At 40.0% G+C, this 25184-nt stretch overlaps 1 protein-coding gene across 5 annotated transcripts; it reads left to right on the top strand.

Annotated features, from left to right (window-relative positions):
• The first annotated feature begins 102 nt into the window (after nucleotides 1-102).
• On the top strand, nucleotides 103-25115 carry LOC106499774 (very-long-chain enoyl-CoA reductase). Of its 5 annotated transcripts, none has more exons than XM_067300449.1 (13): nucleotides 103-181; nucleotides 10497-10547; nucleotides 11051-11102; nucleotides 11448-11492; nucleotides 12986-13089; nucleotides 15151-15266; nucleotides 15387-15492; nucleotides 20109-20181; nucleotides 20270-20313; nucleotides 21636-21693; nucleotides 22449-22537; nucleotides 23583-23628; nucleotides 23731-25115. In XM_067300449.1, the coding sequence occupies exons 1-13, from the start codon at nucleotides 155-157 to the stop codon at nucleotides 23856-23858; spliced, it is 939 nt and encodes a 312-aa protein (XP_067156550.1). In that variant the 5' UTR covers nucleotides 103-154; the 3' UTR covers nucleotides 23859-25115. The 5 variants fall into 5 exon arrangements, with proteins under 5 accessions (XP_067156550.1, XP_067156552.1, XP_067156553.1 ...); XM_067300450.1 differs by lacking the exon at nucleotides 103-181 and adding an exon at nucleotides 10708-10955 and having other exon boundaries at nucleotides 10495-10547; XM_067300451.1 differs by lacking the exon at nucleotides 23583-23628 and having other exon boundaries at nucleotides 23731-23837.
• Nucleotides 25116-25184: the final 69 nt, after the last annotated feature.

Genomic DNA, 25184 nt, shown 5'->3' with positions numbered 1-25184 from the left:
CCGCCGCCGCCGCCGCCGCCGCCGCCGGAGGGCTCCCGGCCGCGGCGGGGCCGGGCGCCGCTGATTGGCCGGGGCGCGGGCGCGGGGAAGGCGCCGCGGCGGCGGCGGGAGGCGGCGGCGCGGCGCGGCGCGGCGCGGCGGCGCAGCCCGCAGGATGGGCGGCAGAGCCGGCTTCTTCGAGGTGGGTGCGGGCGGCGCCGCGCCGCGCCGCGGGGCAGCGCCGGGGGGGCGGGCTCCCGGCGGGCTGGCTGGCTCCCGGCGCGCTGCGGAGCCGCCTCGCGCTCGCGGCGGCGGGGTCCCCGCTTCCTCCGCGCTGAAGCGCCGGGGAGCCGGAGGCTCCCGCGCCCCGGGCTGCCAAGGCGAGTGACCGCCGCGGGGGCAGGGCGGGCCGAGGCGGAGGGGCGCAGCCCGCAGGGCCGCCGTTTCCTCGGGGCAGAGGCGGCCCCCGCCCGCCTGCCCCGCGGGAGCCCCCGCCGCGTCCTTCCCTCCCGGGGCTGCTCCCCTGGCCGCCCCTCTCCCCGGCTTCCCCGGCCGTCCACCGCTCGGACGGGCTCGAGCGGGGCGGTGCCCGGAGCGAGGGGGGTCCCCGGCACCCGCCGGGCCCTTGGCGGTCCGCGGAGTCGCTGGGTCAGTGGCTCTCGGCTCGCTGCAGATCCTGCCACGCCTAGCGCCGTGGCCAGCCGGGGTGGGTCTGGTTGAGCACCTTAGCGGGAGAGAGAGGGACAGACAGGCAGACAGACAGATGGAGAGGAATGTTCTCGGGAGCTTGCATTTCCAACTTCTTGAAGACCCTGTCACCAGCTGCTGTGCATCACACTGAGAGCCGTACTGCCGCACCTACGGGTGCCCTGCCCAGACGTGCCTCAGGTGCAGCTCCCCGGCCTGGTGAGGGTGGCCCTGAGCCTGTGAGGAAGTTTGTGTCTCCAGCCACAAGGACAGCTTCCAGTCTGGCTCCCCTCGCCATCATGCAAAGTCCAGTGCGCCCGGGATGGTGTAGACCATGCACTGTCACCACGGGAGGAATGCGGCTCTACTGGCCTGCTCGAAGGCTGAGAGAGAAAGTTATCTTGCAGTACCCATGCCCTTGAGTATGTTCCACTAGCCCTCTATTACAGTGGTGTATTTGAGTCTTGTGCAGGAAATAAAAACTATCCAGAAGGAAGTTAGTACGCTCAGCGCCTTGTATGTATAAGGTGCAGAGTAACATACACCTGAAGGATATGAAGGATAACATATCTCATCAACTTCTATAAACAGCCATACTCTCTTTGACAGAGAGAGTTAGACTGGCTAATATAAAAATTCTTAAGAGATTGGCACTTGCTAAGTGATAGCAATGCTGACTCTACTGACTATGTTTTTGCAGGCTTACACTTCAGTTTCTCCAGCACAAGACTCGCTTAAAAAGGAATGCAATTTTTTCCCCATGTAGAATACAAACCAGATGCTCTTATAGCACTAACTGAGTCTAAAATAATCAGAAAAGCAGCTGCTCCTTTACCATGACCTAAAAGTTCAGATTTTGCTTTTCAAAGATAAAAAGTTGCTTTGGACATTGCTAACACTTCAGCAAAATAAGTTGTCTCTAGCCAGTGTGGGAGGGAGGTAGGTGCCTGCATAGTGCCTTTTCCTCTGCAACGTTCACTTCCCTGTGGAATTTTAAGAAAAACGACTAAACTTTTCACTGCCCCCTTCTGCATTTTTATCACTGTCCCGAAGTCCTGTGAGACCCAAATGCAGGACCAGGCATACATGTAATATCTAAATGTCTCCAGTCATTGTCTGGTCTGTGGACTTGTTCTTCTACCTCAGCTGTACTGAACTTCTATATAGCACTTGTTACCAGGAGACCTCAAAGCATGGATGTAGTTATTGTGATGTGATTGTGCAGCTGGAGAAACAAAGGGAAGCGGTGTGACTTGCACCACCTCTCTAGGCAGAGTAATAGCAGCAGATCCAGGTCTTCGAGTCCTAAATCAAGTGCCTGAGCAACACTACTCCAAATACAGAATGCCTCATGAATTTACATGTCATCCTTGCATGTCTTCAGTCCTCTTCTCTGTACAACAGGCAATGGGTGGAAGCAGATTTATGTAGATCATCCAGTGCCTAGATCATCAGTGAGGGGACTCTGTGTAGGCTGTAGACAGACAGCCTAGGTAGCTCTGAACAGTGGTGTTGCATATCACTTTCTGTACTGTTGTCCCCACTGATTTGCTTTCTATCATAAATTCAAGATAGCTTAGTATGTTGAATTACAATTCCCCCACCATACATTCAAAACTGAACTAGCAACAGAGAGAAGGTGTCTCATCTCTCCTAAGGCTTCCTAAGTAAAAAAAAAAAGTCTACTGATGTTACAAACATTAGTGTTCTCTGTGTTGAGGTGCTGTATAGTCTTGTACTGTTCTCTGTATATCTCTAAACCATTAACTCTTTATTGCTTTTCTGTAGTGCCTCCTTATAAGAATCACAAAGCACTTTACAAACACTAAACTGACACTGTCTGAATTTTTTATAAGATGACTGTTACCAATTAAGCAGAGGTATACTGCTAGAATATTTCTTCCTGTTTTGTTTAGTTTGCGTATTTGATTATGCTTAGTACATAATCAGTTTCATAGGTTCCTGAGTACATAGGAAGGACCTTTCCCATAACCATGAAAAAATGATTCCCCGGTGAACAGACCTACAAAAAGATGGGGAAGAATGTCAGACTGACTGTGAGTGCTCGGACACTGGCTATTCTCTTCTTTTTCTTTACGAGTGTCTTTCTCATTGCACAGAGACACAGTTCAAAAACAGGCATCACAGTATTGAAGTGACTTTTAGGAAGCCAGTGAAAGGCAGAGTCAGCTTTTGAAGTACTTTTAAGTCCTTATTTTGAATTGACTGTGTTCAAACTTAGTACCCAGAACTATGAGCAACAACCTAATTAAGCCAAGGTATGCCGGATCCAGTGTATCTACAGCAAAAACAACAAAACAAAGTGGCTGAATGATTTACCTATAGTTATTATGAAATGTCTGTATTAGAACTGATATGCAAGTCAGGTCCCTGGACTCTTAGACCTATGTCTTAATAGCTGCCTGTAGGTTTCTTATTCCGTAATAATGCTGGTATTGGTCTTGTTTGCTTCAGGTACTGGTGTGTTTCTAATTCCACCTCATAGCTGTTTTATCACTAATATCTCAGGATACATTTAGGATACATTTATAATTTAGGATTATACATTTAGATACATTTTAGAACAGCTACAGTTTAAAGAAATATGTGCTTACTCAGCACATATACTGCACTTGATAGTTTGAGGAGATTCATCTCAAGATTTAGGAATCTATGCTATGGAGACTTATATCTAGATAATTAATATTCTTTAATAGTGTTTATTTCTCTAAATTGATTAGAGGACAACTCTCCAGTTTCATAGCTAATCATACAACTTGTTCAAAAAGTGCCCATTTTTCTCTTTTCCCTAAAAAGGCCATTTACCTGACATGCTAAGATATAAATGTGTGTAGTACAGAGCTCTGAAGTTAGGCTAATGAATTCTACGCTTTCTTTTTACTTGACAGGTGCAAGTCTTCAAAAGCATTTAGTACAAAGAAAATGGTATGGTTCTCTGTCTTCCTAGAGGAAAGATACTTGAGCAAATATACTCATACTGTAGAAATAAGTGTCATAAGAGCTACAGCTGTACTTTGCTTTCTTACCTGTTTTGGATGGAAAGTGGCTTTTGTGAGCAGTGATAACCAACAATGTTTTGGAATCTTCACTCCCTGAAGATATATTGAGCTAACATATGCATTACAGCCTAAAAGCAATAATATACTGACCCCCCTTGCTGGCATTCAAAGCTTCTCCCTCTTCTGACTGTGACAAAAACCCTCTGAATGCTGGGGGGGGTGAGTACTGCCTCGCTAGCATTGCTGAGATGTCACAGCTCCTGTTACAAAGGTTTCTCCCCTCAGAGCTATGCTGCCTAGAACCTAGTCGAGCAAGTGCCAGAAGCAGGGCTGCTGGCCCGCAGGGTGTTTGAAGAGTCTGTGTGCTCCATGAGCTGCCCGGAGCAAGACAAGGCCATATATGAGATATCTGAGTGGTAACTTAAAGAGACACTGCTAATTTGAAGATTACCCTGCTGTTTGAAAATGTCTGCTCTGCTGTTATAAGTAACATGTAAGATTATTAACACAGAAAAAGATTAGAAAATGGAGGGGGAAAAATTCTCTCTTTCTCTTCTCTTGCCAGTTTTTTGTATACTTAGCGACACTTTGTACAGTCAGTTGTGCTGCTTCACCTAAAAGATAGGCAATTTGTCCTTTTTTTCTATAGAACGTGGAAGAAAAGCTCTTAATTTTATATACTTATATTTATATATACTTGGCAGGGAGTGCCTAAGCTACTCAGGGTTTGAAGACTATGTTTCAAATCAAAAGTCTCATTTTAAAGAAAATAATGGATTTATTTGAAGTATGTTTTAAGAAATGAATATAAATTGTGTATGTTCAGCTCTCAGTATAAAGGCTCCAGACTTCCCAGGGCTTCCAGTCTTCCTACATGTCAGTAGACAGGAGACATCCTTGATACTTCTAGGCAAAAAGGGAAAAATTTGTCTCTCTTCAGTCTCTTCAATTCCATGCCTAAAGCATACACTGGATGCGTATTGACATCCACACACACAATGGTCCACAAAGAGAAGTAATGGAACAACTACAGATATTTGGGCTCAACATTGCAAATCACAGTGCTGATGCAAAGAAATGATTGTGATTTCAGGGAGAATTTATAAACCTCTTCTGCCTGAATATAGTCATTGCAGAAAATTATCATCATTAACCAGAGGCCTGAAGCAACAAGTATTCTATGTTGTGCATGGAAAAGACTGTGAAATGCTACTGAAAACCCTGGACACCTAGTTAGTATTAAGTAAAAACTGGCTTAGGTCCTCAGATGGAGGCACTCTAGTCTGCTCAATAGAGACAGTGATGTTCAATGAATGATGCGACTCTTCAGCATGATGGGGAAATCAGCAATGTGCAGCTGTCTCAGTCAATGCAAGTAAATGCCCACTGAGTCAGTATTAACTGGTGCAGGTTCCTTTCCCATCTTGTGTAACCTGCTGAAAGATGTCATGCTAGCATAAGCTGGAAAGTTTTCATAAGCTTTCAAGAGCCAAAATTCACTGTGAAAGCACAAGCCCCTAGTAGATCTTCCATTTTGTGGAAAAAAAACCCACCCAACCTCCCACTCTACAAGGAAGGGAATTTTTCGTTTCCTTCATGATCGTTTATGCACAGAATCATTGGATCCTCTGTCAATTATGTAAATTGATTTGTCTTTCTGAAGGATGACCATTCATAGCTCTATACCTTTCTGTTACTGTACTCAGATCCAGGTCCACAAAGGGAGTTAGGCTTTGCCATGCCTTCAGGTTAGGCACCCAGCTCCTGGAGTAGAAATGACAGTCTGGTTGAGGTATCTGAGTTTACTCAACTCTCCCTCTTCACTATGTGATATCCCAAAAGGGATTGACTTCAGGGAAAAGCTGAACAGAATGACAATGAAAGGGAACAGTTCTTGAAGCAGTCCAGAGAGGTGGAAATTCAGGATTTCTCTTTGGTAGGGGACCACACTTTTTACTGGAATACACTCCTGTTCCCTTTGGCCTGTATGTTTTGGTCTCATGAATCCTTTATCCCTTGCCTGGTGTCCCAGCTTCAACGGGAGGGGTGGGGAATGGCAGAGGGCAGTCTAGAATACAGTTTTTCCACTAACTGGCAAGGCGTCTAACTGTTACATACAAAGCATGAAGGACTAGACCATCTCCTCTGGTGACAGTTTACTTTCACCCAGAAATAATCTAAATGTTGTGCTTTGTGCTGACCTTGGGATGAAGGTGACAACTGGATTAAGGTCCTCAAAGATTTAGATGCAAGCATGCCTAGCTAGGAAATCTGAAATGGGTGGAAGAAGTAAAAATGTACTAAGAGTTTCGGCACAGTGAAGATGATGGTACTCAAAGGCATGTGTAGGAGCAGAACTTAGGAAACTGAGGAATAAGTACGTAGTGTGCGTCTTGTGAACCTGTGAATGTTAGACATCTAAATTCTACAAAAGTGAAATCTGACTGTGTAAAACCTTTTGAGTCTATGTATCACTGTATCTCCTCCCTTTATACACAGTGAAATAATGTAATGGGATTCTGGCCTCATGAAATATAAGCCAATGGCTTTGGAGAGGTAGGGCTTTACTTAGTTTGACTCTTATAGGATAAGGTCCTGCACTCCACAGGTAGGAGGATGGAATTTGGCTTTGTGGCTAAACATTTGCCTCGATTCTGTTTTGAGAATCCTTCACACACCATGTAGTTAAGCTATGGAACTCCTTGCCTCAGGACAAAGTGGATGCTAAAAGTTTACACAAGTTTAAAAAGCAAGTGAATAAACCAATTAAAAAATCCATGAAAAGCTATTAAATACAAAGGCACACTTCTGGTGCAGGAGAATCTTGATCTCTATGTCTGTCTGTCCATTCCCCCCCCCGCCCCCGCCATTGCTACATTCTTGCCCTGTTTTATTACTCTTTCTGAGGCACCTGTTGTTGGCTACATCAGAAAAAAACAACACCATTCTAGATGGATCCTTAACCTCATCCCCTGCAACCATTCTCACATTCCGATGCAAGGATGTTTCAGACTAAAAGTCAATTGAAGCACCAGCAGCATAAGCATAGTTTTGAGTATAACTACACTTACAGCAATTTCCCTTTGGCTTAAGCCCATTGACTTTTAGAAAGTTATTCTTGATTTGCCCTAGTGTGAGATCAGGCTAAGGCATGCTTACTTTCTTCAGGAACAACACAGTATACCAGAGGAGTCTAAGGAGAAGAAGGAAATGACCGATTCCATGGGAAAAGGAAGATGTTTAGAATGATTGATTTAATTAACACTGTGGCAAACATCGGACTTTTTTTTTTTAGTGATCACATTAAAGGAACCTGACTTAACGTAAGCACTCTAAAAGTTCAGGGAGAATTAATTCATTCTGCATTTCTCTTACTTTGGTCTGGTTGGTTCCCAGACTGTAAAATAAGCAATTTTTTACTGAGTAATTTAAAAAGAAATCAATACATTATATGCTTATGTCAGTGCTCACAAAATCTCACCAAGCTACAGTTTACTGAGTCTCCTGAGTACAAATGGCTGCAAATAAAACTTCCAAGATGCACAGATGTGATAAGTGTGTCGGTATTTCCATAATGGTTGTCACATCAGTTTTGAAGGTCTGTTGACATTTTAGCATTTTACATGGCTTTGAAGGGGGGGGCATAGATCAACTATATTTTTGTAATCCTATAGGAGGGAAATTGTATCTTAAAAATTGTTTTTAAACACTGTGTCTACTCAACTGTTTTTCCCCACTGATAAACAACTTCTCCTATGAATAAAAGTTTAATAGTTGAATGTACTTCTTTCTGCATATACTGTAGATTTTTCTTTGCATTTTACCCACTCTAGACAAAACAAACAAACATTTTCCTCTTTTTTAAAGACAATTTCAATCTTTGGTCCTTATGCACTACAACAAATTTATCTTCTAAACTCTGAAGGGGTATATTTGCAGTCACTTCCAAAAGAGTTTTAACTTACAGGTATCTTGCACAGATCTGATTATTGATTGAGTTCTATTAAAAGTAGCCTTAGAGGAGCTGTAATTTAAAAGGCCTTTAAAAATTCACCAAATAAGTGGACTGTAACAGTCATACTGCACTAATGCAAGCCAACTATCAGTGCCCTATTGTGCTAAATGCTTTGAAAACACATAGAGATTAAAATTCTCTGAGCCGGACAGTTTATGTTTGAAAGGGATGATACCCATCAGTGAATGTTCCAAGAACAGATTGCTGGGTATCTAAAAACTGTTGCCAACCAATACATTAACTGACTTGGTGCTGAGCTGTGAAGACTGGAAACACTGTGTTTAGTGCTATGTGAGTTCATGTGATTGGCCATTACGTTCAGAAAAGATAATATTTCTTAACTTGGATCAGGCTTTTCTGTCTCTTCTATGTTGCAAGGAACATCTAAACACTGTGGGGATGCTCTGACATAGCTAAGAAGCATGATAATTAGAAGAAACATTTACCTTGTTTTCACTCTGTCTTCACTCTGTCCTTGCACAGCTTTCCATGGACTGGGGCAGAATCTAAAGCTGTGTTCCTTTGTTCCTCTTTCTGAAAAACGAAAGAGGTGTGGTATTTGCTTAGTTCTTGAAAGTAACTGAAAGTAACTGAAATGTTTTAAGTTCAGAAATTAGTGTCCAAAAAAATTGAAACATTGAATAATTCGGGTTGGAAGGGACTTCTGTAAGGCATGTAGTCCAGCTTCCTGCTCAAAGCAGGTGCAACTAGATCAGATTGCATAGGGTCTTGTCTGGTCCAGTTTTAAATATCTCCAAGGATGGATATTCCACATCCTCTCTAGGCAACCTGTTCTTATGTCCAGCCACCCTCATGGTGAAAAAAATTTCGTTGTATCTGATTAGAATATTGCAAATGGTGTCCATTGCCTTTTGCCATATCACTGCGCACCTCCAAGGAGAATCTGGATTCATCTTCCCTATATGCTCCCATTAGGTATTTGAAGAAATGGGCCAGTACAGGCAGTTATGCCAGTCTGGCACTTCAAAGAAACACTCTGGAGTGGAGCCAAACAGCAGTGCAGCAGGTCTTGGCTGATTTGTTTGTCAGTTTTTCACACTGATTTCAAAAGTTCAGAGAGATACTTCTACATTTCTGTACAACTACTCCCAGGAAGACCACAGAACAAAAGAAAATGCTCTACAATCTTCAGTCTGTGCATAATGAAAATAACCCAATTAAAAGATAGTAGGTGGCAGAAAGACATAAAAAACACTCTGTAATTGGCCTGGAGAAGATCTCTAGTACAGACACTGAAAGTGATTGATAGACTAAATCTGCCTCTGGAGGAGTCTGGTCCAGTATGTATATGCTACGTCATGAGAAGGAGACTGCTAAGGCTGTGGGTGCTGCTGCAGTCTATAGGGTAGCCCAATGGTATTCACTGACACAAGAGCTTTGAGATACACCAAAGGTTTCAATAACCCCTGCAGCAGCTCGGCATCAGGAGGGATGCAAAATGGTTTAGAGCCTCCACAGCACCTGTTTTGTGGACTGCAAAAGTCAGAATGCTGTAGTTTTAGAATACCCTTATAAGAAGGGAATCCATTTCACTTGCTCCTCATAGGAGATTTCCATAAATGGAGATAGTAAAACTTGAAATTCCTGGTATTTCAAACATAAAGAATGAAGAGAAAAATGTAACATCCCAATAACCTGTCACACCTTCATTATGCATCATAAAGAAGGAAAAGTGCCTACCTGCCTTAACCCCCCCTTAGATCTTACAATGCACAAGTAGAGCATATCACTGTATTAGTATCTCTTGTGGTGAAGGCTGGACCTCATACTTCTGGCTGAAGCTGAAGTGCTCTATTGCTGCACCAACAAAGGAAGAACAATTTAGGACAAGTACAAGACGGAAATAAGATACTCTTACCAAGTGATCTCTTCAAAGCAACCCTGTTAGAGAGATACTGGACTGTGACTTCTATTTTTAGTTAGGAATCATATTTAAAGTTTAATGTTAATCTCTTCTCTTGGTCAGTTAATACCAAGCATAATTAATGCTAGGCATTTATTTAAAAAACGCAACAAACTCTTTGGTACTAAGTAATGATAGTCCCAGTCATCTGGTGTGACAGATAAGCTTTGAACGTTCTCTCTTAGCTATGCCACAAAGTTCCATTACAAAGAGTTTGATGAGAGCAAATTAAATTAAAAGACCAATGTATTTTGGGTTTTGCTACCCTGCTGCTATTGGGCTTTGAAACGTCTAAGGACTTTTCTGCTTGGCTGTCAATTAAAATCATAGCCTTCTGTCAAAATCTAATAGGATCACAGAAATAATCCCACTCTATCCTTTCCCAAGCTGTGATGACACTACTGATAGGCATTAGGAATGCTAATATGTAGTTTCTAATGCAGGTGATCTGAAGAGGTAAGAGTATCACTAATATTCCTGTTACAACCTCTAAAGGATTTTTGAACTCTGCATCTTTAGTTGCTCTGTTCAATATATCTGCCAATGTTTTCCATTCTCTTCACAATGATCATATTCTGGAAACAATGCATATGAATCTTCAAGCTGTATGTACTCAAAATATTTGCTTACATGCATATATATGCACATATACATTATTATTCTTTGTCAAATTGTCTTTCTAGTTTTGTAAATCATAACAATTCTGAAGGTAAATTTGTTCCTTACTGACTCCTGTGAAAACTAACTCTCTATCCTTTATTGTTCCTTTTTTTTCATAACATAAGGAACCGCCCCCCTGGCATATGTGTATTTTGATCAATAAGTAAGTTAGCCACTTCTGCTTAATAATTATCATTTTGTTTTCTCTCAGGTGGAAATCCTTGACTGGAAGACAAAGAAACAGCTATGCTTCCTAGATAAGGTAAAACAAAAATATATTTAAAAGGGTAGGTGACTATTGAAAAATTACTAACTTTTCTTGAGTAAATTTAGTGTTTGCAAAAAGTATTTAATCTCCTGATAGCCTTTCTTTGGTCACTGAAGAGGCTACAATCATGCACCCTTCTTCACTCTGCCTACAGAGTACAACCCTTTTTCAGAAAGAGCTCTTAGACAAAGAGCTTGACTTCAGCTGCTTCACTAAGGCAGTGCCAGTTGTGCCTTGTTCACTCACAACCCTTCAGTCTGTCCTTGCTGTTGTGCTCACCTTTGATCACTGCTACAGTAGCTGTCTCTGAAACAAGAGCCACAAATTAAATCCTCTCCTTTTCCTGTAAGAAGTACTTTGAAACATCCATACCAACCCTAGCCATCTATAAGAAAGTTAAAGGTATATTGTTGTCAAATTCACATTTCTACTTGAATAGTCTTGAACAGTTATCTTTCAAAATATGTTTTGTATGTATAATATTCTTTGTTGCCTAGGTTGAATCAAATGCCACAATTAGGGAAATCAGACTGATGTTCCATAAATTATGTGAGTATAACTTTTGCAATAGTTCACATCATATTAGAATACCAAGTATATAAATAAGAGGAAATTACATAGTTTGGAATGTGGTGTATACACACATAATGCTAAGCAAGTTGCACATGAATGTGATCACAGTGAGATTTCAAAATCATCTTTCTTTATACTATCCTCATACATCTTTGTGTTTTTCCTGCTACATAATTTCTCATGATTTCTCACATTCCATGATAAAATAAATAATCCTAAAAATCTTCAACTAAATCTTATCTTATTGTGTTGCATTCATTATAATAGTTGATAATCTAAAAACAAGTATTGTAAATCACACAATTCTATACGGTTTTGCAGATCCTCAGTGGTATCCAGCAAGGCAGTCGATAAGACTGGATCCAAGTAAGTACTTGTGAGGACTAGAGTAATAAAGCTCTGAGCAGGGAGCTGGCATAAAAGGTGTACTTTGCATGGGTATTAGGTCTTAAGAATGAGTTTCCAGCTATGCTAATTAGCATTGCGAAGGCTGAAGAGAATCCAGAACAAATTTAATTCTTTGAAAGTATTGAACAGAGTTCCACCCAGGTATTTGGTGTTTGGTAATTAACTCAGGAGTCTGGACATTGTTCTAATGCACTTGCTAACTCCTGAGCATTTCTGCTTTGAAGACAAGCAGCACGGAATCTAGATGCTGTCTTTCCTTAGCTGCACTGAAATGATCCCCACAGTGATGCTCAGCTGGGAGTGCTAAGATGGGCTATGAGTTATAGCTGTCAGTTCACATAATCCTTTGATCTCAGGCAGGAATTACAGTTCTTCTGGAGTAAGCTGATGCAAAATACATTACTATGGATATAGGATTTGCTGACATAGCTGATGCCAGCTGGCTGACTTGATTAATTTAGATATAGGTATTGCTAATAGAAGCCTCTTAGTACATTGCCTTGGTGCACAAAAGAAAGTCTAATTGCAAAACTGTGTTAATTCATCTTAACATTTAATATAAACTGTAGCATTTTCTTTGTTTTTGCTTCTATTCAGCATAATTTGATTTATACAGTCCCTTAAAATTGTGCTGGTAGAGATTAATTCATTGTGTAGAATCTATCCATGGCAAACAGGAGCATGAGTATCCTATCTCTTTCCACAAATATCTACCTTGTAAGACCCCTCAAAGGGCTTATGTTGTGAGACTTGCTATAAGAAAATGCTGGGCTTCTGGTGATTCCCCCAAATCCTGGAGTTCAAAGCTTGAGCACCAGCTCAAGCAGCGTAAAGCTGGAATGTGTCTTGTAGGTCGAACTCCTAACATGGGAAGTTAAAGTAAGTGTCTGGAAACATCCTGAATATATGAGATGTTACAAAGCAGGGAGAGAGAGAGCCTCATCTCTGTCTTACCTCCTTTTCCCAGGGAAAAGCCAAAGTCCTGTGGAATCACCTCATAGTTAGTTGGTTGGAAAGAAAGGAGGAAATAAAAAGCTCTGTAGGAGGGCCTTCCAATCTCAGCTTATCCCAGCTTCGGTGTGTCTGGTGATGAGCAATGAGAAGAGGGGAAGAGAGGAGATGGAGATGCAGCTAAGAGGTCAGTGACCTGTACTAAAGGACAGTTACCCATCAGCAACTTTTTCTGTAGCAATGAAGAAGCAAGTCTAGTAAGCTAGGCTGGCAGATAGGATTGAGAATTCTCCTGTCTAGATGTGATTAAGAAGGCTTATATGTGATTACTGGGGTAAATCAAAATTAAATACAAACATTTTTAGTTTGTTACTGAGATTCCAGTGAACCCATGTCAGGCCAAGGAGTTTCACAGACTGGTTAAAGTACAATATAAGGCTAAGATGCTACCAAAGTTGACTTTAATTTCACTGAGATGTAACTACTTCTTTCCTTCTCAGAAGGAAAGTCCCTGAGGGATGAGGAAATCCTGCAGCACCTCCCTGTTGGCACAACCGCTACCTTATATTTTAAAGATTTAGGGCCACAGATAGGATGGACTATGGTGAGCTACACTACAAGTCGGAGACATTTTAATGGATATTTCTCCATTATTAATCCTTACATCACTTTCTGTCTCTCTCCAATATTTCTGCATGATAACTGCTCTAATAGTGGATGCAGGCAATGAATCCTCATCACTTCAGTTCATTTAACCAGAGAAACCAGTAACAGAATATTTTGAATGCCTAGTCCCCTGGAGAGCAGCAGTGAAAATTTGCTGCAGGGTAGGCTGGCTCTACTGAACTAAGCTGCAGGTTCTCACACAGATTTAGATGTCTAATGCAAAATCACTGGGAACTAGGTGTCTAAATGTCTTTGAGGATCTGGTTCACAGGGCCTATATAACTTCTGACCTCTCCTCTCAAAGATCAGGATTATACACCTATGAGTTTTCCTGCAAAGAGGCATGTGAGTGGTTTTACATTTCTGTAATTCAACTGACTTTAGCAGGAAAATACATGAAAGTAAAATTAGCTGTCTGAGCTCCGCCCCAGGATGCTAATGGCAGGCTTATGACAGCTGATCATTTCTGCAGTATTAGCAGCCATCCAAGAAAGCTGCATTTGGTCTCCTAACTCAAAGGCTCACTCCATCACAGCTCACTCAGCAGGTGATACAGCACTGCTGTTTATGCAGTGAGGTGACCTTTAAAGGTCTTCAGAAACTCCACAATGCACATACTATCCACTAGTTCTAATTAAACAGCACAGCACAAAGGGAAAGGTATCCAGTAATTTAAAGGCACATTTAGCATTTTTTAGCTATGCAACACTAATAATATCTTGTGTGTTAATGACAAATAGCAAAGACAATACTAATAAAAGATAAAACAAACAAAAAAAGATTATTCTGCAAGACTAAATCCCCAGTCATTACTTTGGATGCTCTGCTGATAAAACAGGCAGCTGTTATGCAATCCAAAAACCAGGAAAAAGTTATAAAGACAATGCAGATTCAAGGTGCACATGCATTAATATACATCGAAATATCACAATGCAGAGTAACACCAGTCAACTTCCGCCATTTCATCGTCCTTCATTTACACTCTGCTCTCCCTGCCCTTTAAGCTACTTCATTCAAATGTAAGCCAAGAAATACTTCAGTTTGATGAAATAAAAAGACAAACTTCTCATCTACAATCAAATCATACCTTTGCCAGAAAAAATGCTGATTCTATTACAGAAGTTGATGATAATACAACTGTTCTGAGTGTCAAAATAGCTCTAAACGTGTTAGAAAGCAGTGAAATGTGTTTTTTTTTGACAGAAGCACACAAAACTTCCCTTCTTTCTCCATAATTGAGGTATGGACCTACCTTATTCTGTTATAGAAGAGGAAAATGAAACTATTAAAGCTTGGTCCAAAGTCAACCTCAATTTAAAGTGATGTTCCTAAGAAATACATTTGAAAATGAAATTAAGCTAGATAATAGCTTCCTTTGCTTTCCTCTCTCTTTTTTTTCAAACAAGAGTTTATTTGAATACAGAATGAATTGGTTGTTTTCTGGGACAAAATGATGCCAGGTCTGTATAAATGTACAGCACATACATGTTTATCATGCATGTATGTGCTATGTTACCTGTTCATATAAATGATGTCATATGTGAACACTTACAAAACATGTTTCCAGTTTAAACAAAATTCATTCATTAGAAACAAAGTTCCTCTTTTTCACGATAAATTCTTCACCAAATTTCATTTTGACCCAAAATAAAGCAATAGTTTTTGAGGGCAAGAGCAGGGCAGTTGTGTAAATGTAACATGCATGCACATTTATCAGGAGCTCTGGGTTGCCATGATAACCTGTTCTTACCCAGATTGTGTCAGCTGCACTGACAATGGCTGTAGTTCTATGCAATTACTGCAAATGCATTGCAAATGATTTAAATGCATGTCTGCAAGTTTCATATCCTATTCCCAAACCTGCTATCCCCTCCTTGCCTCTCCAAATGCCATTCTGGCTCAGTGGAGGTGTTTATCCCACTGCATTACTTATTACAAAGAAACCAAAGCACAACCACCATCTGATTCAGCTGTCTAATTATTCTCTCTCTTTTTGCAGGTATTTTTGATAGAATATACAGGTCCATTGTTCATCTATTTTCTGTTTTATTTCCGCATGCCTTTTGTCTATGGCCTGGATGAGAGGTTTACATCAAGCCCACATCCAGTAGTTAAGTAAGTTCGTTTGCAGGCCTTGAGCAGTATTTCTTGTTAGCATTGTAGTTTTATTCCAAATGTCTTGCCACACTTGGTTTTTTTAAGCATTCTTAAATGCTTTTGTCTTGCTGTTTCTAGCTTGGCATGTATCTGCCATTCTTTCCACTACATCAAAAGGTTGATTGAAACAATATTTGTTCATCGGTTCTCCCATGGGACTATGCCACTGAGGAATATTGTGAAGGTAAATTGTGACAGAATCTATCCATAGCCCCCTTATATATTGAACCTAGCCACCCTATGCTCTGCTGCTGCAGCACAGATTTGTCAGTGTGGCTTTTGTAGTAATGCACAGAAAATCTTACCCATAAATCTGTGGTTCTTTTAAAAGATTTCTTAGAGTAATTTTGCTATTGTATAACCCACATGTTGCCATACTGTTATTCATGTTACAGTTTTCTCACTGCTCTTTTAGCATTTCATACCTTCAGCATTCCCTTCTTTTCACTCAGGTAGCCCCCTGGGTATGAAGGTTTTAGTAACAATCTCAACTTTTAAGGTAGTAGAGACAAGTACATTGTTGGGAGGGTTGATTAAAAAAATCTGCTTTTTATAGCAGTTATTTTGCACCTTGTTTCCCCCAATGGTCTCTTTTTCATTTAGCAACTGTTAATTTACCTTTAATTTTTCCAGCACAAAGCGGCTTGGCTGTTCTGTATTTTCTTCCTGTGGCTCAGGAGCACACCTTAATGTTATCAGTGCTGCTGTGGCATACCGTGGTTGTTAAGATGCAGACCTCCTATTTCCTAGATGCCCGCAAGGCAGTGCAATAGACTGTGTGGTTATGCATGGACTGTGGTAATTTAAAAAATGTTCACAACAGAATACATATTGTTGATCAAAAATATGTTTTATACTCCGGAATACAGCAGATGATCATCTACAGCTGGAAAAGCACATAGTATAATATCAACATTTGGGTATTTAACACTTTGTATTTACACTGTCCCTTGGAATTTATATTATGGCAGTGATACTCCCAGCAGCTGAAGCTCTACCTTGTGGCTAATGCCTTACAGCTGTGCAGCAGCACCATAATTCTGGCTTCATGCTTTCTGCTTTCTGAATGGAAGGAAGGTCTATAGCTAAGCAGTAGCCTTCAGAAAGAATCCTCCCTAGCAATTTACTGTCAATGTTTTCTGAAGCAGAGGGATGCATGGGTTGTTAAGATTTGTTTTTGACACAGTAGTAACTAATGCATGCTGAGCAGCAGATACATGAAAATCGAAAAACTTTACTTTGAAAAAAAATCTGTACAGTGTGATAAATCCTCATTTTTCCCTGCCATCTCTGACAACTGTTCATTTCAAACCATACAAACTGTAGTTGCTAAAATTGTCATTTTTACCAGTCATTCTCAACAGTTTTCTGCCTTCTCAGGTTCATGGTATTGGCTTTCATCTGTGAAGTTGTTCATAGTTCTTTCTCTTCCTGCTTAGCAGTGCTTGGGTTTGATTCACTTTTATAATTTCATTGACTTCAATGGTGTTACTCCCAAATTGCACCAGTCAGAAAAATATCACACCCTCTTCCCTTTTTTATCTCACATACAGATGGTAGATAAAGCTTCTAACTTCAAGTGTAAGATCACATACATAGCAGATTGCTTATTTCCCAAGAACAATGAAAAGCTACCTCTAAACAAAGACACTTAGCGATCTTGGTAAGCAGAGATCTGAGAAGGGACTTGATGAGATTTGTGATTTTCACCCTTTGTCTTTGTTTCACCAAAAAGAAATAGGAATAAATAAAAAGATAGTAGAAGATGCAGTAAAATGGAGAATGGTTTCACAAAAAGCAGGTCTTGCCAGACTAACGTAGTATCATTCTTTCTAAGATACATGATTTTTTAGGTAAAGGTAAGGTGGAATTTTATCTGGATTTATCTGATTTATCTGGATTTTAGTAAAGGGCTGGCTTGGGGTTAGCAAGATAGGGATTAATACAAAAATTATATGGTGACAAAGGAACTAACTAGAGGAAAGATGACAGTGGTTGTGCCAGAAAAGGTTCTGTGAGACAATTAGTAACAAGGAAATTACCAGTGGAATTCCTCAAAGACTCATCTTTTGACTGTTTTTATTGAACATTTTCATGGATAAAAAGAAGAGATATTGTTGCTTTCTATGATCATGTCTGGAGGAAGGAAAACACCAGATCTAAAGAAATATTATTTAAACTAAAACAAGACAAATGAAGGGGTACATACTAGCTATGAATAAATGTAGGCAGGGCATTAAAAATAGTTTTGATCATCAGAGGAAAGATAAATTGGAATAGAGAAGACAGAAGTCCTTAGAGATCTATGCAGAGCTTTAAAAACTTAGGAAGAATATATGGGATCCTTGCAATATGTGAACTTGATGATATACGAGCTCTCTTTATAAAGCACTGTTGTAAAGCTTTGACATGTACCTGGAATATGGAAGATTCATGGAAACAATTTCTTTCTTTCAAGTGAGCTTATAAGTCTGCATGTATTCTGCTGTTCCTACCTGAATCTCACTGGAGGCTTTTGTCTGAGCAGTAAGGCTTACAGTGGCAGCTGGCTGGTTATGGTATTCCTGCTAAGGACCTTAGCAGCAGCAAACTCCACTCACCTTAAAACTCTTTATATCTGATGCTCTTGCAGTAAATCATGTTCTTTGGATGAACAATACTTGTTCAGTTTAATTACAGCATGTATTGTTGGGAGCTGAGCCAAGTTTAAAAGATGCTTTACAGAAACCATTTATTTATTTAATTTTACTGTACTAAAATACATGCCATATGACCCAGCCTGTGCCAAGCCCCAAACTTATGGAAAGGTTTCTCATAAAATGCTATTCCAAGATTAGAAGCCTTTCAGGGCAAATTGTGCTTCCATCTAAGTTTGTACAGCAGTTAGTAGATTGTGGATGATGGTGGAAGAAATTAGCATTAGGGAGAAAGCAATAGTTTGTGGATAGGACACTGACTAAAATGCTCAAAACTGGAGTTCTTCTTCCAGCTCTGCTGCTTTTCCTGGGAAGACGAGAAGGCACTATGGGGAAGTCACTTAATCTCTCTGCCCTTTTGTCCCACTAGAGTGGTAATTAATGGTTAATAATTTGTTCTTTCTCATCAGTTGTCCATTAATACTTAATTCCAGAACAAGGACGTACTATATATTTTTACTATGCCATACCCAAAGGGGCCTCCATTTTATTTGAGGTCTCTGGGCGCTTTGGTGGCTCAGTTAATTCTGAAAAGAAGGTGGAAATGCAACAGAATGTTTGATACAACTACTTGCAGCAGCGGGGGCGGTTACCCCTCACAGCAGCATTTTCAGAAAAATGCAGTCAGATACTTGGCCAGCAGCTCGTGTGGGTTGCAGATGCTGAGGTAATCACTTTGGGGGTATTATTGCTAGAAATGCAGTTTTGGTATATACAGTGGAAAAAGGCTGCAAAACTCAAAGCCAGAAAAGAAGTTAAATCAGTCAAGACATGTAGGAATGCAATGATGGATAGGTGTTTTGGCTGTGTGGGCAGAAAAGGAAAGCTGTGAAGGAAAAAGCAGAAGGATCTAGAAATGTCTAAGGCATGGGGGCCTATGGGAAGGCCAAGAAAACAGTGTCATCTGGAAGACTGAGAGGATCAGTATTTTACTCAAGAGTAGAGAATAAGAGGGAAAGAATGAGAGGAGGAAAAGAACAGAAGAAGTGGTGAAAGGAAGATAAAGAGCTCAGTTTTGGTCTTGCCAAAGTCCAGGTGCGAACCAAACATGCCCTGAAGTACTAGAAACTGAGACACTAGGCTTGATAAAGGAAGAAATCTCAGCTGATGAGAGACAGATCTATGAGTGGTCAACAGAGGGACAAGGGTTAAAGTCTGCCTGTAAGAGAAGAGCACCTAGAGGTGAGAGTGTAGAGGAAGAGGAATGGGCCAAGAATGGGCCTCCCTCCTACCCACAGAGAGGCAAGGAGGGAGCAGATAACCTGTCATTAAGATACTGAAGAAGTGATGAGTGTCAGGAGAAAAAAACACAAGAGACAGAACCAGAAAAAACTACCAAGAGGTAGAGACCATTGCACTAAATAGCTTTTCAGTGGGTAAAGCCCGAGTACAAACTTTGAGATTTGGTTGGGAATAGATCACTACATCTACTAGCGAGAACTGTATTATCAGAATTTAGAGAATGGAAGCTGGATCACAGAAAGCCAAGAACAGCAGTGAAAGGACAAACTCCACTGAGGAACTCTAAAGATATCACAGTGAAGGGGACAGAGGGAAGGTTCAGGCATGACAACTTTAGGGAGGAAAAGTTAAAGCATGGGAAGGAAAGAAAACTGATGGGATGGAGGAGAAGGGGAGGGGCAAGATATTGGCCAGTACAAAGTAATAAGCAGGGAAGAGACCACAGTGCCTAAGTCAGGTTTTATAAAGTCTCTGTGGTTAGCAAAGGAAGTCCATCTTTAACATACAGTCTTTATGGCACAGCATCTTTGGCCAAATGGCTTGCCAAACAAGAGGAATTTATTTTCAATACTAGGATCGTATTTTCAAAAACTGCTTATAAACTAAACAGCTCTGAGATATTTGAGAAGAAATCATACTCTACAAGCACTACTTCTTTTCCTGCTATTTCCTGTTGTCTCCTCCAACTTTACCACACTTAGTGTTGTCATTTTTTGTTGTATTATCTATAACTTGAAGGATCAGTGGTTCTTGCAGTAAATACTGGTCTAGCAGATAGCATTGATTTCTCTTGACAAATGGGACAGTTGAAGTATCCTAACATTAAAAATACTAAAGCAAAGAAAACTTCCCTATTTTTCAGAACTGCTTGTATTACTGGGGATTTGCTGCTTGGCTTGCTTATTACATCAATCATCCTCTTTACACCCCTCCTTGTAAGTAGCAAAACAGCTCCCAGCATGATTAAAGTCCTTTATCAGTTATATATTAGTCCTAATAATCAGTAAATATTTTGTTTTATAGCCTACGGGAAAAAACAGATAAATTTTGCTGTGATCATGTTTCTGGTAGGTCTGTTGCTTTTTTTTTTTAATATAAAATATTGAAACGTGCTTCTTTATTTCTTATGTTGTGTGAGGAGCGGATAGGATAAGCAGGTACTTAAAACTAAAACAGTTGGACATACTACTGAAGTTGATCACCGGCAAGCAGAACAGATAAACCTGTCCATTTTTAATGTGAAGATTTTGACTGAACATCCATTCTAAGACTGGGCTATTTATCTACTGGAATATCTCTCACGGTTTTTAGAACAATCCGGTATCCCTGTCCTGTGTTTAAAAGCCAGTGAGTTTTGTGAACTCCTTTATTGCTAAGAACTGGCCATCTAAAGAATTATGTTGCTGTTAAATTCCAAGGAAAGAGATTCAGAATTTTTTTTTACAGCTTGCCTAATGAAGCAAAATCCTTAAGTCAGTGTCTGTTCATTCTCATGGTGCCTATGACCATTTTATACTTACAGAAGCAACAATAGTTTAGCCACAAAGACGTGCCCATTTTTAACTTGTTTAGAATATCATCTGTTAACTTGCTTTGAGAAACTAATGATCAGTGACTGGAGAATCTCAAAGCAGCCTCCAAGCATGAAATTTCCATGAGTTAATAATCTATTCTCATTTTATAAAGAGGCTATGTAACTGGAAGTACAGAGCTGGATATAAAACCCAGGAATTCTGACCACCAGTCATTTGCTGTCATAATTACGCTTTGCAGACTCTGGAGACTGTCTATAATTACATAAATGAGCCATTTCAATATATTTGCCACATAATTGATTGGGGAAGCATTATTTAAAGGCAGTGGAGGATGTTGGGTCAATTATGTTTTATGATTCATGTCAATAAATCTCCAGAGAAGAAAACTGTTATTTATCTTGGAATTTTAATAACTTTTGAGATACCAAAACTGTCCAAATCAAGTTTTCTGGTGTTTTTAAAGACATGAGTATAATCGAAAGATAAAGCAAGTATCCGCTGGATCTACTTTTATCCTCTTTGATTTACTACCTTTAGATCTCATGGGGACTGTATAAGAAGTAAATTCGACCTTTTGGCCACTGAGTCCACTTTTGCTGACAAATCTCATAGATATATAGCACAACATGATATGGCCTCACGTTTGAAGAGAAGATAAACAAAGATAGTCCATCCTCTTATCAGTCAGCAGTCTTGGTTAAGGACATTTATTAAGACACTAACTGCCATTATTTAGTCTTGTTTTACAATAGATTTTTTTTACTTTTTTAAAGTACCCCAGGAACTAACAAAGGGAAGAAGAATAAATAGAAGGGAAGCACACTTTTTTAACTCTGTTATGGCTTTTCTTGTAGCTATGTGAAGCTGGAAATTTTTCTATTCATGTTGCCCTCAGTGACCTCCGGAGAGATGGTAAAAATTGCATTATCATTTTTCACTTTTGTGCATCCAGGCAGCACTTCCACAGTTACACACTCTCATGAGAGGCCTGATCCTGGAGGGTGTTGATACCCTCCAGATGACTGCTGTAGAAGTGTAGGCTGTTCAGCACAGTAAAGATTGGATTCTAGGGGAGATCAGACAGTGCAGGGAATCCACCACCAGACTGTTAAATAACACTTCTTAACTTACTGTACGTTTTCTTGGTTAGGGCCAGATTGTGCTGGGGGAGTTTTGCACTACACTGGTAGCGCAAAAGGAAACAAGTCTTCCAGTGCTAGTACAAGCTATGCTTCAGCGAGCAAGCAAAAGTAATTTGACTGGCTCCTACAGGGGGCACAAGATCTCCCTGCAGGGCAGGGTTCCTCCTGCAAAACATGTTATGTTTAGCAACAGTGACTGTCAAAACCCAATTCCGTGACACTCTGAGAATACTTATAATTTCTGAGGTCTAAAACATACTTGAGGTACCTCTTATGGGAGTGACTGTGATCAAAGTCCATACCTGCAAATATTATGTGGATGTCTTCCTAATGCCTGGAGCATTTCCTCACAGTTATCCTATTTATTCTTCTGGGTCCAGCAGACATCCTGTTTTCCCATGTCCTGCTTGTCCCACTGGCAGTGATGAGACACATGAGTAGGCAGATTTGGGTTTTCATTAGAGAAATTTACAGTTTACCTAGAAGTGTCAATATCTTTTTATGATTTTTTTTTCTAATCTGTAGGATCCAGAACCCGTAAGATCCCATATCCAACAAAGAATCCTTTCACATGGCTGTTTTTCTTTGTATCTTGTCCTAACTACACATATGAGGTATGTATTTTCAAACTAGATGCTAAGATTTTAGTTTTGCTGGGCGTGTTTTCATTTCTGTTGGTATGTTAAAAATGGAAGGAAACCTTAAGACAGTTCAGTCCAGTACATTTCCCTTCTTCCCCTAAACCCCATGAAATTTCTTTGGCCTACCACACTGCAGACTGGAACTTACCTGTTCTTCCTCTCCTCCCTCGATGCATTATTTATGGGCCTCACCTTAAACAGTCTCCAGACCCTGAGCGTATGCCTCAGCATGGCTACTAGACAAGATGCAGAGAGAGTTTAAGGCAGGGAACATTTTGCAAACAAGAACAGGGAGACTAACACTGTGGGTGTGTTGCAGTGAGGGAATGGAGCTGCACGGGAGATTTACAACGCAAAAGAGCCCAGGGATATCGCAGTATGCAGAAGATAGTGGACAGATGAATAGAAGATATTGTGGTAGAAAAAAATGGGGAAGTTAGGGTATGAAACAGGACCTGCCAGGCCTACTTCCCCAATTCCATGAGTTATACAATAACTTGTGTTGGTGGTGGCTGCTTTAGAAGATTGAATCAGTGAATCACTTCATATCCTCTAATCAGGAACCAAACTCTTGGCTCATTTTAAAAGCAGTTAAAAACAGTGCAACTCAAGGTAAAATGCACTCTTGTGCAGAAAGACTGCATGAGGTCTTGACTTCAGTGGAGATTAACAGATGTTAATGAGAACAACATTTGGCCTACGGCCATAGAAAATTGCCATTCCTAACATTGATGGAGGAGCAACAAATACAAAATAGGCAGAGAAAATGAAAGGAAACTATGTTGTAATTCTTAAAATTTTACTCATGATAATTACTATGGAAGCAAACATGAAGGTTTTGTTTGTAATAACAAGACACTGTTCACTTTTTTGGCTAAAGGTTATTGACACCAGAAATTGATTTGGCTGACCTTCGCTTTTTATTTACCTATATTAGGACAAGGTTGTTTTTGATCAATTGAGACATAAATGCAAATGCTGTCACCAGAAATATTTTTCATTTCCTTGGCCAAAACAGGTTGGGACATGGATCAGTTTCACTATCATGACTCAGTGTGTCCCAGGTGAGTAATGCTTTGGTACTTCTCCCCGAAGTGTTGTCAGCATAAAAGAGTATGTTTTTTCTCTGATAATGAAACATTATCTTTTTTATTCTTTCCTTCCAGTGGGGCTGTTCACCTTGCTTTGCTTCATTCAGATGACAATCTGGGCAAAGGATAAACATTACACCTATCTACGAGAATTCAAGGATTATCCAAGTCTTCGAATGCCAATTATTCCTTTTTTGTTGTAAGAAAAAAAGATGAATTTGAATATTGCTCGGAACTTCAAGAAGAAAAAGCTCATGGGTTCTTTTTATTCAGAAACCTCCTGCCAAATAAGTGAATTAATTAGATGATTCTGATGCATGTTGAATCTCTACTGCTTGGGGAAACTGTATAGCTTGAAAGCTATACTTCCTTACACTCAAGAATTCCCTAATTCAGGAGCACCTCCGAAAAATAAGACTATTGCTTAGCTGGTAGTCAAGGGCCCCTTTGATGGATCAGAGATATCGAGAAGCCTGTGCTGAAAAGCAGCTTCAAATTTAGCAGTGGCATTCAGCAAGAGTGTGACATAAGTGCGCTGGAACGAGCACTTAGCAGCTAGCTACCGGAGAGCTCAGCTCAGCCAGCGTGCCCTGCTGGCCTGAAGACAGCATGTTCTGCCTTCTTTGAATTGAGAGAGTGCTACCTGGAGGCAGGTGCTTTGTTAGAAATAACATTACCAAAGAGTATGAGTGATTCTTGGAATAAAGTGGACAATATCTCAAATACCTAACTTGAGTCTAATCCATAATTTGCCAAATTAATGTGAAATAAGAAGTATTTGTGGATGTAACATCCTGTACGTTTTTTTTAAAATATCTTCTTTATCAGTAAATTGTATACTAGTAAATAAGGTTTATAAGATCTAATCTATGCTGTATCTGTGATATCTGGTGGCCTGTTTTCATATAACAAGTTCTTATGACACTAAAGGACATTTTACCTAGCCTTTTATGTCAGAATTCTCTGAATAATTTTTAATGCACTTTGTAAACACACACAGTGACTGATAGTCCTCAGAATGCTAGCTCCCTTCCTATTTTTAGAGTCAGGGAGAAAAATCAGTTACATTTTGGACTTCCTGTGTTTTCTTTTTCACAAGATGTTCAGTAGGACTTCAAAGGGTTTTGTACAAACCTAGTTAAAAAAAAAAAGACTACTGCAATCTATCTGAATAACATTTTACAGAAGCTATTTTAGAATATGAAGAGAATGCATAGATACTGTTTTCTTCCTGATTAATTTATTTATCTATAATAGATGTATAGAAAGATTTTTGCAACTATTTGTAAGGATGAAATATGCAATAAATTCCAGCCTATCTTTTGAATTCAGTTGAAATAATTACGGTAAAAGAAGACTAAAGCTGGTTACTGAAATTTCATAATGTTTTGTACAGTACAAAGCAAAGATGTTCTTGCATCAAATAAAAAGATCTATATCAACTGCAGAAAAAAAACCTAACAAAGCAAAAAACACGACCCAGATTTTATTTTTGCGCAGCACATCCTATCACTGAGAAGATATCTTAA

Source organism: Apteryx mantelli, chromosome 8 (assembly GCF_036417845.1).
Source record: "Apteryx mantelli isolate bAptMan1 chromosome 8, bAptMan1.hap1, whole genome shotgun sequence".
In the NCBI taxonomy this organism is placed as follows: domain Eukaryota; kingdom Metazoa; phylum Chordata; class Aves; order Apterygiformes; family Apterygidae; genus Apteryx; species Apteryx mantelli.
Note: the sequence above shows the minus strand (reverse complement) of the source record. Positions and strands in the feature narration are given on the sequence as shown.

Excerpts from the sequence above, each read along its gene's own strand:
- LOC106499774 (XM_067300449.1), top strand. The coding sequence starts at position 155 with ATGGGCGGCAGAGCCGGCTTCTTCGAG. Across the intron at positions 22,538-23,582 it reads GTCCTAACTACACATATGAG|GTTGGGACATGGATCAGTTT; the intron begins GTATGTATTTTC and ends TGGCCAAAACAG. Across the intron at positions 23,629-23,730 it reads CATGACTCAGTGTGTCCCAG|TGGGGCTGTTCACCTTGCTT; the intron begins GTGAGTAATGCT and ends CTTTCCTTCCAG.